At 47.0% G+C, this 15,327-nt stretch overlaps 1 protein-coding gene across 1 annotated transcript in view; it reads right to left on the reverse strand.

Annotated features, from left to right (window-relative positions):
* The window catches only part of MVB12B (multivesicular body subunit 12B), a 204,133-nt gene that overhangs the window by 24,759 nt on the left and 164,047 nt on the right, over positions 1-15,327 (reverse strand). The window contains exon 7 of the mRNA XM_007944376.2: positions 2,459-2,514. Within this exon, the coding sequence (XP_007942567.2) occupies positions 2,459-2,514 (56 nt within the window). The remainder of the gene's footprint in view (positions 1-2,458; positions 2,515-15,327) is intronic.

A 15,327-nucleotide genomic window follows, 5' to 3' on the forward strand; every position in this document is an offset into this window, starting at 1 on the left:
ATATACTTCAAGAAAATGTGACTGTCAACTTGGGTCAGGTCCTTCTGGTGTGAGGCCACTGCTTGGTCCTCTGATTACAACACCCAGCAGGGTCAGTGCCAGTGAAAAAGCTGGCAAGGTTTGCCCTCTCCTTCTGCGGCTGTAGGGATGAAGGTGCCCCGAGGCTGTCCTGACAGTGGGTCTAAGAAATTCCAGCTGGCAGCGAGTCTCCTGCCCAGGACTCCTTGGCATCCAGGGAAGCTGCTGGGGGAATTCCCAGACTTTGAACATGTAAACCAAACAGGTAAATAAAATAACTGCCTGTAAATGATCAATGCAGAACTCAATGGTGGTGAAAAAATGGCAACACTGCATTTTAATGGGTGTCTCCATTACTTCATGAAGATGGGCCCTTTCTCATGAAAATGCCGGCTTTCCAACAGACATTGTGAATGCTGTATTTTTACACCAATAGTGCTATACAGTGTTTTGCAAACTGCACAATGCCCTCTTGTTAGTTTCCTATTCCTGCTATGTGTGTTTCATGTGAAAAATACAGTAATCAAACTCGCACAGCAGTGAGCACTAGCATCCCCTGAAGCGAGAGAGCAGAGGGGATCCTGCCTGTGAGGCCACTGGTCTGAGTTCCCTGTGGGCCCTCGACCCAACCTCCTGTAGTCTGTGCGGCAGCTGGCAGCCTAGGCTGAAACCCAAGAGTGTTTGACAAAACCCCAGGCAGGGCCTTCGTGGTTCTGAACTGTAGCCCACAGGCAGAGCAGGGCTGGAGAGTATGGCCCCGAGTGAACTCAACCAGTGAGTATTTCCAGGGACTGATTCTGGATTCCAAAGGACGAGGATTTAAGATCAGGCTCAGCGGCTCCTAGGGCTCAGATTAAGGTTAAACCAGGCTCAGGTTAAATCACTCCGTTATTTCCTCGCCTGCTAGCAAGCCGTGTGGGCGATCCCTCCTTGCAGGGCTGTTGGGAGGATTAACTGAGAGAATGAACAGGGAGCGCTGGGCCCTGGGCTGGCCTGGAGTTGGCAGCGCCGTGAGCACTTGCTGAGTCGGCAGCATCCGGGCAGCCGTGCATTCACGAGGGCAATCTTGGGACAGGGCCACGAATTAGACACCAGCTCCTGGAGCTGCTCTGCCAGGAGCCACAAAACAGTTTGGCTCTCTCTGAGCTGCCAGCCCGAGAGGCAGGAGAACAGAGGCCGCCCGCCCGTTCAGCCGCACTGCCTGGGATCCAGCAGAGGCCCAGCTGTTGTATCATTAGGCTCTAACTACCCCACTAAACTTTCCCGATTGGAACCAGTAAGCAGGACAGAACAGCCTCTCCAAGGGAACGGGTGGGAGAGGCGCCAGCGTCTCCATGGCAACGTGGCCTAGTGAAGCCGGCTGAAGTTACTCACGCTCTGCATGTCGCGTCACAAGCATTTTTCAAGATTAAGCTGCTTACCAGAAGGGTTCAGAGGAGGCCTATTATATTTCATGAAAATGGAAACTACAGAGCAGGTCAAATCGCAAGCCGGGTGGTTTTTAAGCTGTGTCCAAGAAAAACACTGAAGGATTCTTTAGCTGGTGCCCAAACTGGGGCCTTCACGTTTATTAGCTACTCAAAGCAAACTTCTGCAGGCAGGATAAAAACCAGGAGGAACGAGTTTATTGAGGCGGCGTGGACCAGGACTTCATAGCTGAGAGAGGGCCACTGCCATCCTGGGCAGCACCATGTGAGAGGAGACCTCAGGTGGGCTAGGAGGGGCCTGCAGCCTGCCACACACATCCCTCAGCACTGTGTGTGGTGGGCACGCTCCATGGCCCGGTCTAGCCTCCAACCCAGCCAGCTCCTCAGCTCCTCTGTCACTAGAGATGGCTCGGGGGTTCACTCCTCTGGGTGGAGTTAATGCTGGCCTGGGGTGAGCACCCAGCTCTAAGGGGAGGCCACTAGCTACGAGGCACTCTGTGCTCACAGGGCCACCACCACCACGAGGAGGCCTCCGTGTCAGAGCAGAGCATGCAGGTACCAGCAATGCAGCAACAACAACGGGAAATGAGGCAGCCTCTTTTCTGCAGTATATTGTTATAGTTAAGTGAAAAAGAACAAAACTCACTAAGCTGGACCTGGAAAATGAGGACATTATAAAGCCACGGGGATCAGTCAAATTACCATCACATCTGAAATGAAGAAGCTCGCTGCATTGGAGTGTGTCTGTTAGTCTGTCTTGCTCGTCTCCCATCCCTCATGTATTCTTTCTTTCACTTCTCAAGAGTGAAGGCACTAGCTGAAGGGGCAACAGAGATGACAGCACCCACTGCCTGCTCTCAGGAGCCACGGTCTTTGGACTGCAGGGTTGAGCTTCCATGAGAGAGGGAACTCAGGTGGGGCCACCAGAAGGGCCTGGCATGCTTTGGAACTCAAGAGGGAAGAGCTTCAGGCTGCAGTGGTGGTGGGGAAGGGCAGTCATGCTTAAAACTTACACTTTCTGGAACACAAGAAAACTTCTCTGAAATCATAAAAGGCACACCATCCATTGCTGCAAAAGAGGAAAAAAAAGAGAGACAGAGAGAGCATTGAAGACATCATTGATGTTCAGTAATTTAAGACGTCAACACAGATAGTACAGGTGAGCCAGTGGCTGGGGGAGAGCAGGTGCCACCTCTGCTTCCAGGGGTACACAGCCTAATGAGTGGGTACACTGGAGCCCCTCTCCCCCTGCATGTCCTTGAACACCAGGCAGGCATGCAGACAAGAGCTTTGGGAGCAGAGAGAGCCTAGAACCCTTGCAGAGGAGTCTAGATTCAGATCTGTGAGAAGCAGGAGTAGGGGCTGAGGCAGGAACAGGGTGCAGGCAAGCTGAGTGGGGAGAAAGCCACACTCCGTGACAATGGAGGCAGAAGTGTGTTCACTAGGTAGTCACTAAGCTAAGACTAGAGGAGGCAGTGGTGGTTCAGTGGTAGAATTCCTGCCTTCTGTGCAGGTGACTCCGGTTCGAATCCTGGCCAGCGCAGCTCATGGGCGGCCACCACCACCTGTCAGCGAAAGCTTGTGTGCTGCTCTGATGTTGTATGGGTTGCAGTGAGCTTCCAGACTAAGACAGACGAGCAAGAAAGGCCTGGTGGCCTGCTTCCAAAATCAGCCAATGAAAACCCTAGGATCACAACTATCCACAAGTGATCATGGGTACGGCGCAGGCCTGGGCTTGGGGTCGCTGTTAGGGGCACGCTTGGCGGCAGGAACAACAAAGCTAAAACTAACCATACTGGGTCCACAGGGAAATTCGACTGACTGGGTTTGAATCCCAGCAGTGACTTCAGACAAGATTTTCATCAGTTAAAACAAGGATGGCATCACCCATGGTAAGGGCTGCTGTGTGCATTGGAAGTGTGTGTGTGTATGTGTGTGTGAAGCAAAGTGGGGGCTGCAGGGGCACCATCATTAATGATGCCGCTTCAAGGGCTGACTTGAGGCTCATCATCCTGTTTGGTCTTAACAAGAAACATGGGAGAAAGGGCACGGAATGGCTACAGATGAAACCACAGGAAGATCCAAGGGGCCACTGGTGCAGCCGGGCCATGAAGGAAAGTGGGACAGGACCACCTTTCCTCTTCTACAACCCCTTCCCACCCCCAAATGTGCCCCCAGGTCATCGTCAACGACACACGAAGGAAAAGACGGCCAGAGCATGACTCCACAAGCACTCTTTCCCTGGATAAGTAAAGTGAGAGCAGGGTCTGACACCACACTTGGTGCTGGAATCCTGGCTTGTTGGAGGGGGGCGTCATATTTGACAAAACAGGAGCACAGTACTGGCTGCTGGGATGGGTGAACACACCTTCTGGTGCTTGGCTTCTCCTTTAGGTGTGAGTAACGTCAGAAATGAGGGAAGGCCAAACTCAGCCATGCTGGTCCCTGTCACTTGTGCCAGGAACTCACAGCCCAGCAGTCAGTGTTGGGAAGCTTACCCTGAGGATGATAAAACCAAAAAAACCAAACCAATTGCCGCCAAGTCGATGCTGACTCATGGTGACCTCACGTGTGTTGGTGTGGAACTGTGCTCCACAGGGTTTCCAACGGCTGATTTTTCAGAAGTGGATCACCAGCCCTTTCTTCTGAGGTGCCTCTGGGTGGACTAGAACCTGCAACCCTGCAGTTAGTAGCTGAGCACTTAACCGTTCACATCACCCACGGACTCCCAAGGGTGATGGTTTTCTGCTAAACTGTGGTTTTTGGAAGACACAGAGTGAGCGAAATAGAAACCTTGGCAAGTGAGTTCACTGGGAAATGACATTCCTTGCTTCCTCCAGTATCTTCTAAAATTGAGATTTCTCTGATATACAGTTGGTGGCCAACATTTCTAATCCAAAGAAAGGAAAATAGCAGAAAGAAAAGCAGAGGAAAAGGAAAAAAAAAAAAAAAAAAACCTGGGACAAATCTTCCCTGATCCACAAGATGAGCCAAATGGCTCATTTTAAGCTACACTCATCATTTACTTCAGGAAAACGCCCCGTAAGCTGGAAGCAAAAGAAATGGCCCAGCTGGCCCCAGCTGCTGCACTGGAAGCTTCTCCTCCTTCTAAGGTCACTGCCCCAAGCTGACCGCCTGGCTTTGATGGAGACCTCTGCGGTCAGAGGCCTTCTCCCATCCCAGGTGTCCCCTGCAACTGCTGTGAACTGCCCAGAAGACAACAGGGTAAAGGCTGAGAACAGTGGACAATTTCCCCAGAAAGGAGGAAGGAAGCTGCAAATGATCTTGTACAGCACACACTCAAACATACTAGTGAAATGTCTGAGCACCCAGGCTGGTATACCAATTTACAGCTGAAAGAGAATCATCAGTGAACGGAAGACCCTGGAAGGCCACAAGACAAGGAGAACCAATTCCTGCCCAAGGTGCAGCAAGAGGCCATGCATGCCTCAGCTCCTGCCAACACAGGTCTGCTAACACAGGCTGCGTGCCGACGCCCACCCTCATGCACTCTGATCTCCTGATCCCTTCTGGTGCCCATGAGACAGGAGGGGCCGAGCACTCACATCACTTCTGATCATTTTACGGACCAGGCAGCAGAGGCTCAGAGACGGACTGGAGTTTGCTGAGGTCAAATGGACAGGAAGCAGACTCTAAAACCCTTGGCTCTTCCGTGAGGTATAGCTGGAGCTTCTTAGAACACATCTTCTTCTACATCATGGCCCTTCGCGGTTTTGATGACCATTATATGACCTCCCTAAGTCTCTGAGGTGGCCCTTTTATGAGCTCTTTCTGATGAGACATATGTCAATGTGTGAATAGTCCCAGATTCACCTCCTCTCCAATCCTGTTGTTTGCTTGGACTTCCCACTTAACGTGAATGCACCACCCTCCTCTTGGCAATCCTAGGTCAAGCGCCAGATGGCACAGCCCACTTTACATATCCTTTGAATTCCCAAAGCTCAGTATGCTCACTTCCACTATGGCCCTTGTCACTTTCTGCTCTCTGTACATACGTTTATACCTACGCTCACAGGTTCTCTCTGCCTGGGTCACAGGCCTCTTTGCACCCCCAGGACACTTGAGTGGTAATTTTCAATAAGCACATCTTCAGCACACATCCCCAAGCTGGGAACCCATCCATCATTCACTAGGCTTTTTGTCTTCGATATTTTAAAGACCTTATTAGTGTTTTGGGTTTCTGATAAGCTGTGGTGCATAACTCCCTCTCACTGGTGACAGTTACTTCTATCTAAATGTCAATGTGTATTTAGAAACTTGTGTTTTAAGAAGGTCTGCAAAGACCGAATTATACTGGGTAGGCTTAGAGGTAATTTCTTCAAGGAAAACTTCTAGAGGAGGCTGAAGGTGAGCGGACCAAAAGGGAAATCATTACGGGAAAAAGGCAGCTCCTGTGGAGAGAATAAAGGGAAGTCACATTCCCAAGACTATCTGAGAAGCAAGAGCTAGCAGGGACGGTAGATGTCTGGAGTCAGTCCAGTGGCCCAGCACTCCTCACTGGACTTACCAGCAGAGGAAGGAGGAGGAGAACCTGTGCATGCCTAACCTGACCACATGAAGGTGGTGTCTGGTGAAGTGACGGGACCCTTATCTTAGAGTTCATGATAGGAAGATGGGCCCAACTAGATGTTCCTCTTATCCTTCTAGAAAACAGACTTTAACAAATACAGAGGAAAAGAAATACAAGGTGATAGGATCCTATGGGCTGAAGCTTAGGGATACAGAATGTTCTCATCATGAACGTACTTTAACACATCAAACTCTCACTGCTGTCGAGTCAGATCCGACTCATAGCGACCCCTCCTTGGGTTTCCGAGGCAGTATCACTACGGAAGTGATTGCCCAACCTTCCTTCTGAGGAATGGCTGGTGGGTTTGAACTGCCAGCCTTCTGGTTAGCAGTCAGATGCCTTAGGTGCTATACCACCAGAGCTCCTTTACACATGGAGTCCCTTAAAACGGGAGCAGGAATCATCAGAAGTCAGTAAGAGTTTGCTACATAGTTAGTCTTCTGACCAAATTTTGTTTACCTAAAAAATCTGGTATAACAATGATTATAGCAGGTGGAAGGCATCTGATAGGATTTCTCATGTTATCCATGTGGACATGAGGGCTCTATACGGCTGAATAATGTTAAGATTAGAATTCATAAGTGGCTGGACTTGATGCTCAGGAAACTGATTAAGAGATTAATGTTGACCTGGAAAGACCTCTCTAGAGGTGCCCAGCACTACTAATAACTTATATGAAGACCTGAACAGCATGCTTATCTAGTAACTGGCTGATGGAGAGCCTGGAGGACAGTCTACAAACCGAGTGAAGAGTGGAATCCAATAAAAATCTCAAAAACTTGGGATGATGGAATTTACTAGAGGTCAACGTAAAGTCTTGTAACTTTAGGTCCAAAACACACACTATATTAGATGGAATGAAAGATACATGGGCTAACAGCAGAAGATATGAAAAAAGACTTGGAGGTTGCAGCTGAATAAGCAAATTCTGTGATTTGAACTTTTTTAAAAAGGGGGAGGTGCCATGGTACACTAGCACAGTTTCAGTGCCCAGGATAAGGGAGTCAGCCATCTTGGTGTGCTCTGAGCCAGAGTGTGGTGGTATTCAGTGCCACGGGTACATTCTCAGAGGGTCATCGTGGGTAGGCTAAAGGGAATCCCTACAAGAAGCCCTGGAATGGTGAGGGAACCTTCCTGGAGAAGAACACACAAGGAAAAGAAGAGGCCATCAGGCTTGATACTCCAGGAAGGCATCATCCTGTCTGATTTTGTTCCTCATCACCCTTCATGCTGCACCCCCAGAGCCCAGCATTGTGCCCAACATGTGGTAAGTGCAGCAAGAGAGAGGGCTTGGTCCAGACAAGAGCTGAAGGGGAACCCAATTAAACGTCAAATCAAATAATCAAGTGTTTCCAGAGCTGTCATAGCAAGAGCGGTTAGATAGAGCATGCATGGGGAGACTGTCCCCTGCTTTGGGGACAATGCAACAGGCCAACCCCGCTCTAGTGTGAAGGAGAAAACAGAACTGGAAGCAAGGGTCCAGACCAATGGCTACTTGTTGGGGAAGTGATGCAGGGATTTTGTGTGCTGGGTGGAAAGCTGATCTGTGAGACTACATCTTCTGTAATTCCATTACATCCATTTCTACTCTACTTATCTGGGAAGCTTTCCATATTTTAAAATGTCTAGAGCTTCACCAAACATAATCCTTGATATCAATGGCACCCATTTTTCATATGTTCCATAAGAGTGTTCATAAATCATCTCCATTCTGGCTTTTCGTGGGGTGGCCATGTTTCCTTCTTTCCCCTGCCCCTTTTTTTCCCCCTGATGCCTGTATTTTGTCTTCACTACTATTTTAAAGCAGAGAGACTGTGATAGTCTTTCCATTTTTCAGTCCATTACTGAGTCCCACAGGGTGACACATTGTTTGAAGAGCTGGAGACAGAGCAGCGACTGAGAAGCCCCAGTACCCGCGGAGCCACTGTTCAGCATGGCCATTTTTACTCTCCAACCTGCCCTCGCCCCAAGCCGGGGATTCATACAGGAACTCTCATAATGATGCGACCTGACCAACCTGTAGTCCCAACCCAGAGGCAGGGGCTACCATGCCTGTTCTTTCCTCACTGGCACCAAGCCAAAAAACCAAACCTGTTTCCGCTGAGTTGATTCTGACTCTGAATGACCCTATAGGACACAGCAGAACTGCCCTACAGGGTTTCAAGGGCTGCAGTCTTTACGGAAGCAGATTGCTGGTGGGTTCAAACTGTGCTGGCACCGAAGGGTGCCAATTCCTGGGGCACAACACAGTGGTCCTCTCTTCAGACCCTTTGGCTCCTAGTTTGACATAAAGAAGGTTCCCTGAAACCTGGGTGATAATGGAAATTCTCCCCTCGCCCAGCTCCCTGACAGAGGAAGGACAAGAGGATCCAGAGTTTTTGGAGCCACTGAGGCTATATGAGCCCCAAAACTCAACGAACCCCTTAGATAATCTTTAAACTTTTAACCTTAAACAAAAACTATCCCTTGAAGTCTTCTTTGAACTAAAACTTAGCTTAATTTAATTAGTAAACTATGTCTGCCTTGAGCATTGTGTTCTTTTAAAGGATTATCTAGAAGATCAAATTGACAATGGCAACTCAAAAGGTTGGTGGGACGCTTAGGCGGCTGTGAGTTTAAGAAAATGGTGGTGGACAAAGAAAATGGCAGTGAGAATGGAGGCACGACCTGAGAAGGTAACCGGCGTTACTGAATTACACTTGTAGAAATTGTTGGAATGGCGTATCTTTGGCTGTGTATACTTTCACCACAAGAAAAAAAAAAAAAAAGAAAGAAAGGAAACATAACATGTACTGACCACATGGTAACACAGTAGGTAATAAACATGCATCAAATAATTTGACCCTCAAAATTATCCTTTGCAGGTTAAATTTAAGGAAAGCAGGACTTAAGGGGCCTACGTGGCTTGCGCAAGGTCTCACCAGCAGAAACAGAGCCAGGATTCGCACCCAGGGTCTAGTTGTGTTGGTGCTGCAGTGGGACATGGCGGGGAAAGGATGGGCTCAGGAGTTTAACAGACCTGAGCTTTAATTCCTACTCAACGAGCAGTGGCTGTACACAGCCTGCCTCCCCTCTCTGTGCCTGAGTTACTCTGTCTGCAAAATGGGCTGTTGTGTGAAATGAAATCAAGACCACGGAAGGGAAGGGCCCAACACATAGCGAGTGGTGCTGAGCTGGGTTCTGGTCATCTCTCTCTGAAAAACAGCCATTTGCCAGGCATATTTCCTTCCAATACTAGGCCAGTGTTTTCTTTTTCTTTTTTTTGGTGGCAATTTTAACAAAACGCTGATACACAGCAACGAGCAAAGTATAGCAGATGAAAGCAAGGATGTGCCGCGGGCTCCGTAGCGCAATTAGCATTCTCCTAAACAAACGAGCTTCAACAGAGCTGTAATTAAGCAGGCCTGTAATTAAGTATATGCCCTTTATCATAACGATCATGCTTAAAAATGGCATGATGCATGGAACTCTGTTATTAATGCTGTAATCCCAAACTGAAGTGCGAGTACATAGAAATCAGTGTGTCAGGCCTGTCACTAGACTGTTTGTAAAATACATTAAAGAAAAAAACCAGGAAACAATGAGCTCATTCAACTGTTCTTTTTACAATCAGGCACTACAAGTCAAGAGGATTGTGAATGCTTACAGATTCTGCAAGGTTTAAACAAATAAAGCTCTAATCTGCTACTGTATTAATCCCACCTCCTATTTTAAAGAAGAAAGGTTTTATTATTTTTCCCCCTCTCTTTTTTCTTTGCCAACTGACCTGAATACCTGCCTTTGCTATTCTTAGGGAAGCGGTTCAATTTGCATGCTGTATTTGTTTGGACATAAAATTGGATTCCTGTTTGTGCAGACAGCTCTGCCATGAATCTGTAGGAACTCTGCCTGGCAACGGGATAAGATTATAGCTCCCATGTCCTCCTTTCACATGGGGACTATAATTTCACTTGCCAAGGCAATCCTCCAGAGTTCCCCCTTGATTCTCCCCTCCAAACATATACCCTTGGATGTCTGACGGCTCAACACAAACCGACCACTGACCAGTTCCCAAGGACCACCCATTGCCTTGGAATATCCACCGTTGCCCAAGGCTGCCAGCCCCTCTCTCACTGACATCTCAATGAGCAGAAAGGGTGAGAAAACACTCGAATCAACTCATGTATTAATTTCAACATGTTTGATAAAGAGAATCATAAAATCACATGGTAAAAAATGTAAAAAAAAAAAAAAAAAAAAGATCTCATTACCAGTACTCCAATCATTACCTGCTTAAAGTTGTCAATGGGTGTTAAGTGAACTTGAGTAATAGTACTTCAGGAGTACTTGCAGAGATGATGGTGAACAATGTGGCTTATTGGCAGGTAGTCATTTTCTGAATAAAATTAAATGCAATCGGAATGGTAGGAGGCCTTTAATTCTGTGTACCTGCTCGGGGCTGAGCTGTAAATAAGCAGCAACCCCAACCCTTTCTGCTCCCCTTTCCTGCGGCGCTTCAAAAGTCCCTTACAATTTGTGATGGGAAAAATGCCAGCCATTCAAGATCTCACGGCCATTTCTCAAAACTCATTTGCAAACCAAAACACAGAGCCAGTTAGGCTTTCTTGGTGATTTCACTTTGGGGATATTCCTTGGAAGGTATTTGTAGACGCCTCCAGAGCTGTCTTCTCAGTGACATTCCAATTGAGTTTACACAAGGCCAACAAAACAACTTCCTTCTAGATCCCCAAAGTAATTTGTTTTGCCACGTTATTCATAAGCCAAGAGCAATGATTTATCAGCCACAGTGAGAGCCCCTGAGTCCCACACATGGGAGGCAGCGTCGTGTGGGGGAAGGGACATGGCACTGAGGTCAGACAGCTGTGAGTGCCAAGCCAGGCTCAGCCACTTGTTCGACGCATGGCTTTTGGCAAGTCCCTTAACTTCTGAGTCAGATTTTCAGCTGTCAAGGATAGTCAAGCCTACTCTGCACACTGTTGAAATAATGAAACAGCAAATGGGAAGGTCGACATATAGCAGACTCCCAATAAACGATGGCTGTGGTTACCAGGGTTGCTAGGAAGTTTAAATGAGATAAGAACATAAAAGTACCAGGTACAAACTGCTCAATAACTGTTAACAGCAGAAGCTGCTGCTGCTACTAAGACTATTACTGTAACACTAGAGGAAAATGGCCTTCCATGGCAGACCCATTTATACATTATATCTGTTTTTAAATAAAAAGATAAGATTAGTTACACAACCCATGGGCTGCAAGTCCCAATCTGAAAGCTTTTGGAGGTGTGGAAGCAATGCTTGCTGAGTGGTAACTCATTGAGTGGCCCAGCCCACAGCTCTCCCTGACATCGGGCATCTCTGGTGCAGGTCAAGTTCAACTTGCAGGAAAAAGGCTTAGGGAGGGCTGCTTAATGTTCCCTGGAAAAAAGCCCCAAAAGCAATGTGAAGAAAACTACCCCAGGTGTCAGGAGGTTAACTGGCCAGGTCAGTTGGAAAGGCTTCAAAATAAAAGTGCCTTCACACCACAAATGAATTTCTTTGAGGTTCTATTTGACATGGGCAATTAGAAAGGCTCTTTTTCTTACACCCCACCCCATTTTCCTCCCTTTGCCCCTGTTGCTGCACAGAGCACCTGAAAACAACTGTCTTACTAAAGCAGGGTTTTGAACTGGTTCATTTCAGTTTGCCCCGCCCCCGAGAATTTGCATTTCCACCCCAGATATACCAATCAGAATCTACATTTTAACAAGATCTCCATGTGATTCTTACATATACACATTGTTGTTGTTGTTGTGTGCTGTCGAGTCGGACCCAACTCATACCGACCCCTCCTTGGGTTTCTGAGGCAGTATCACTATGGAAGTAGATTGCCCAACCTTCCTTCCGAGGAGTGGCTGGTGGGTTTGAACTGCCAGCCCTCTGGGTAGCAGTCAAGTGCCTTAGGCACTATGCAACCAGAGCTCCTTACGTATACTTAAGAGTCTATAAGAATCACTGGAATGAAATGGTTTGAAGTCCTGCTTTTTAAAGTTAGTCATGTGGCCCATTCACCTTTCCACATCCCCATGTATCCTGCAAGAAACTGGGAAGCCACCCTGTTCTCCTACCTCTTCTCTCCAGGCAGCCCCTCAAGCAAGGAGGACTAGTGGCACCTTGCCATAGGAACACCTCCCACAGGTACAAGACAGTTTTCTGAAGGCTGCAGGAGCAGGGAGGACAACAGGTCCACAGAGGCCGCTGCCCTGGGCGGCTGGCCTGCTCACACCTATTAGAAACCCCAAAGATGTGAACAAGAGCCTCCCAACTCCTCTGAAGAAATGTTCTATTTTTTAAAAATAACTTTGTAAGTTTTGCTTATGGTAGAGACCAACTGCATTTTGTCCAATGTAAAGAGAAAATTCAATTAAGTGACACTTTTCCATGTTGCCAAGGAGCGCTGGTGGTGGTGCAGGCATTTGACTACTAACCAAAAGGTCAATGGTTTGAACCCACTAGCTGCTCTGTGGAAGAAAGAGGAGGTGGTCTGTTTCTATAAAGATTTATAGCCTCGGAAACCCAATGGGGGTTGCTACGAGTTGGAATCCATTCAATGGCAGTGAGTTTGGTTTGGTTTTCAGTTCCATGTTGGCTAGATTGTTGAAGATTACTGGGTAAGTCACCCTGTGTTCACACCTACTGCCCACTGTGAGAAAACACAGTCGACTCCTCAGTGACAACGAGACTAATAAAAGAGGCTTTGTAAATGTAGAATGGTGAGGGGAAACAATCGTCCAGTGACGGTACACGACTACTAGGTGTGGTTCATTCCTCTGGGAGGAACCTAATAGGCAGTCTACCCTGGTCATGGTTGGGTTATAAAGGCAGAACCCTGGCGGAGACCAGCGAGGCACTGTCTGTAACCGCATCTGCCCCCTCTGCTGGGCAAGCATCACATGTAACTGGGGGTGCCCCAGGCAGGAAGATACACTTTCTCATTCAGGGTTTTCTCACTTTGTAGAAACAAATTCCTTTACACTATTAAACTGTGTTTTTTTACTCGGTAAGTTGAATAAGCACTCTCAGGAAACAATCCTAGTAGCACAGCTGTGCCTATGTGCTTGGACCCCAGGGTCCTCATCAGGGCAGCCCTGGTAGTGGTCTGCGCACAGTCTTTGGGATCCTCCTGGCCCATTTCCTATACATTTACATATGTGTTTGCATGTATAGAAACATAGAATTTTGATTTGTGTGTGTTTGTGGTTTTAAGAAAAATGAGATCACAGTATAACTAACCACTCCGCAATTTGTCCCCCGCCCCCCTTCACTGTAGACCTTCAGGTTTCCCTCAGTCTGTGTAGAAATGAGGCTGGAGAGACAACCCAGGGCCGGAGGCTAAGCAACCTTGACTGCAACCGTCATGAGGAATCATTACAAGGCTTCTGAGATGGAGAAAACATGGTGAGATTTACATTTTAGAAATACCTTCCTGGAGAGAGTGAGGCTGGAGCAGGAACACCAGGGAGGGGTTATGACAGTAAATCAGGTGAGAGAGGCTGGTGGCATGGACTAGGACTGTGTCACTAAGAATGAAGAAGAGGAAACAGACTCAAGGGATATTTAGAAGCTAGAATCAAGACACCCGGTGACTGGCTCTGGAGGGGTGAGGAACGAGGAAGACTCAAGGGTGACTCCAGGATTCTGCCAGAAACAACTGGGAGAATGGGGACACCAGGTACAGGCATGGAGAGGAGGCAGTAGAGAAGAAACAGAGGGGGAAGCTCGTGGGTCCAATCTTGGATGTGTTGGGTTTAAGGGGCCTGTGAGACAACCAAGGGAAGAGACTGATTAACACTGGCTGCTACATGACAACCAAGACTGCAAGATTGGTTGGAAAGGCTTCCCAGATGGCAGCACAGAAGTGAGGCCTGGAGAGTTTGGGACTTACCAGCATAGAGATAACTGGGGCCATGGGAGAAGATGAGATATTCTGGTTAGAAACACAGCGAGAAGAGAGGCAGTACAGAACACACCACTGAGGAATGCCAGCATTTAATACTCAGGTTGAGGAGGATAATTCGACAGCAATAATTGGGATGATTAGAAAGAAGGTACCTTGTGGTGTGATGTTGGAGCAAAGTTGGAGGACTCAGTATGAACTCAGTCTTCATGTGTAAACACAGAAAGATATATACACGTATACATTTATATGTATGTATATACACATACAAATACACATGTATACATTTATATCCATTGAGGCCTAAAAACAATGACACTTCAGGAAGAATGAACACATCTGGTGTCCAGATGTTGGTTTCTAACAGTCTCTTCTAAAAAAAACAAGGCTCTTCAGAGAAAAGACTGATCCAAGGCTGGGCCAGGGAAAGAACGAACCTGCCTGGAACATCTTGTTGTGCCAGAAAGTGAGGAAGTTCTCAAATAATCATGAGGACATATCAGAAGGACACAGGTACCACCTTGGGGATTCCCACTGGCTAAATATGGGACAGTCTGAGCATCAAAGTAAGTCATGATAATAATGAATAAGAACTGACTAGTCCCTAACAACATATAAACATACATAAACAAACAAACTGGGCATACGGGACAGCTCTTCCCTACAATAAAATGTTGACTAATAAACATTGCAGGAATGAGGGAGTTAGAAAAATCAATGGGTGCTAAAACTAGCAGGTGAAAATTTGATGATGAACACAATCTTAAAGTATCTCCCATAAACTATACATTAATTACAAAGGGGGAAAAACCAACTTTACAGCTAAGAAAACTGGCTAGGACAGCTGACAAGTATCAATACGGACTGTGGATTAGATGTTAGTAATGAATCAATGTTAAATTTTCTGATTTTGATAACGATGCTGTAGTTCTGAAAGAAAATGTTCTTGTTCTTAGGAAATACACATTAATTATTCTTTTTTAGGAAAGGGTATGATATTATCAACCTAAACTCAAATGGTTCAGAATAAGAGATATGTTTATTTGTAAATGCATTTATAGAGAGAATTATAAGACAAATGGGGCAAAAAACATACAACTGGTAAATCTAAGTAAAGACTTCATGGAAGTATCTTGTAATGCTCTTGCAACTTTTCTAGACATTAAAATAATTTAAAATAAAATAATGACCCCTAGACATTCCCGAGAGGGACCGGGTCTCCGGGAGCAAGGTAAGCACGGGCGTGCTTGTGCTTACTCACTGATCTGCACTGAACACTTTCCCTTGTTACCCTCCCGAGAGGGACCAGGTCTTCGGGAGCAAGGTAAGCACGGGCGTAGCACAGAGTAGCAGGCCGG

This window comes from Orycteropus afer, unplaced genomic scaffold, assembly GCF_000298275.1.
Source record: "Orycteropus afer afer isolate SDZICR_OR568_19922 unplaced genomic scaffold, OryAfe1.0 scaffold00123, whole genome shotgun sequence".
Lineage (NCBI taxonomy): Eukaryota > Metazoa > Chordata > Mammalia > Tubulidentata > Orycteropodidae > Orycteropus > Orycteropus afer.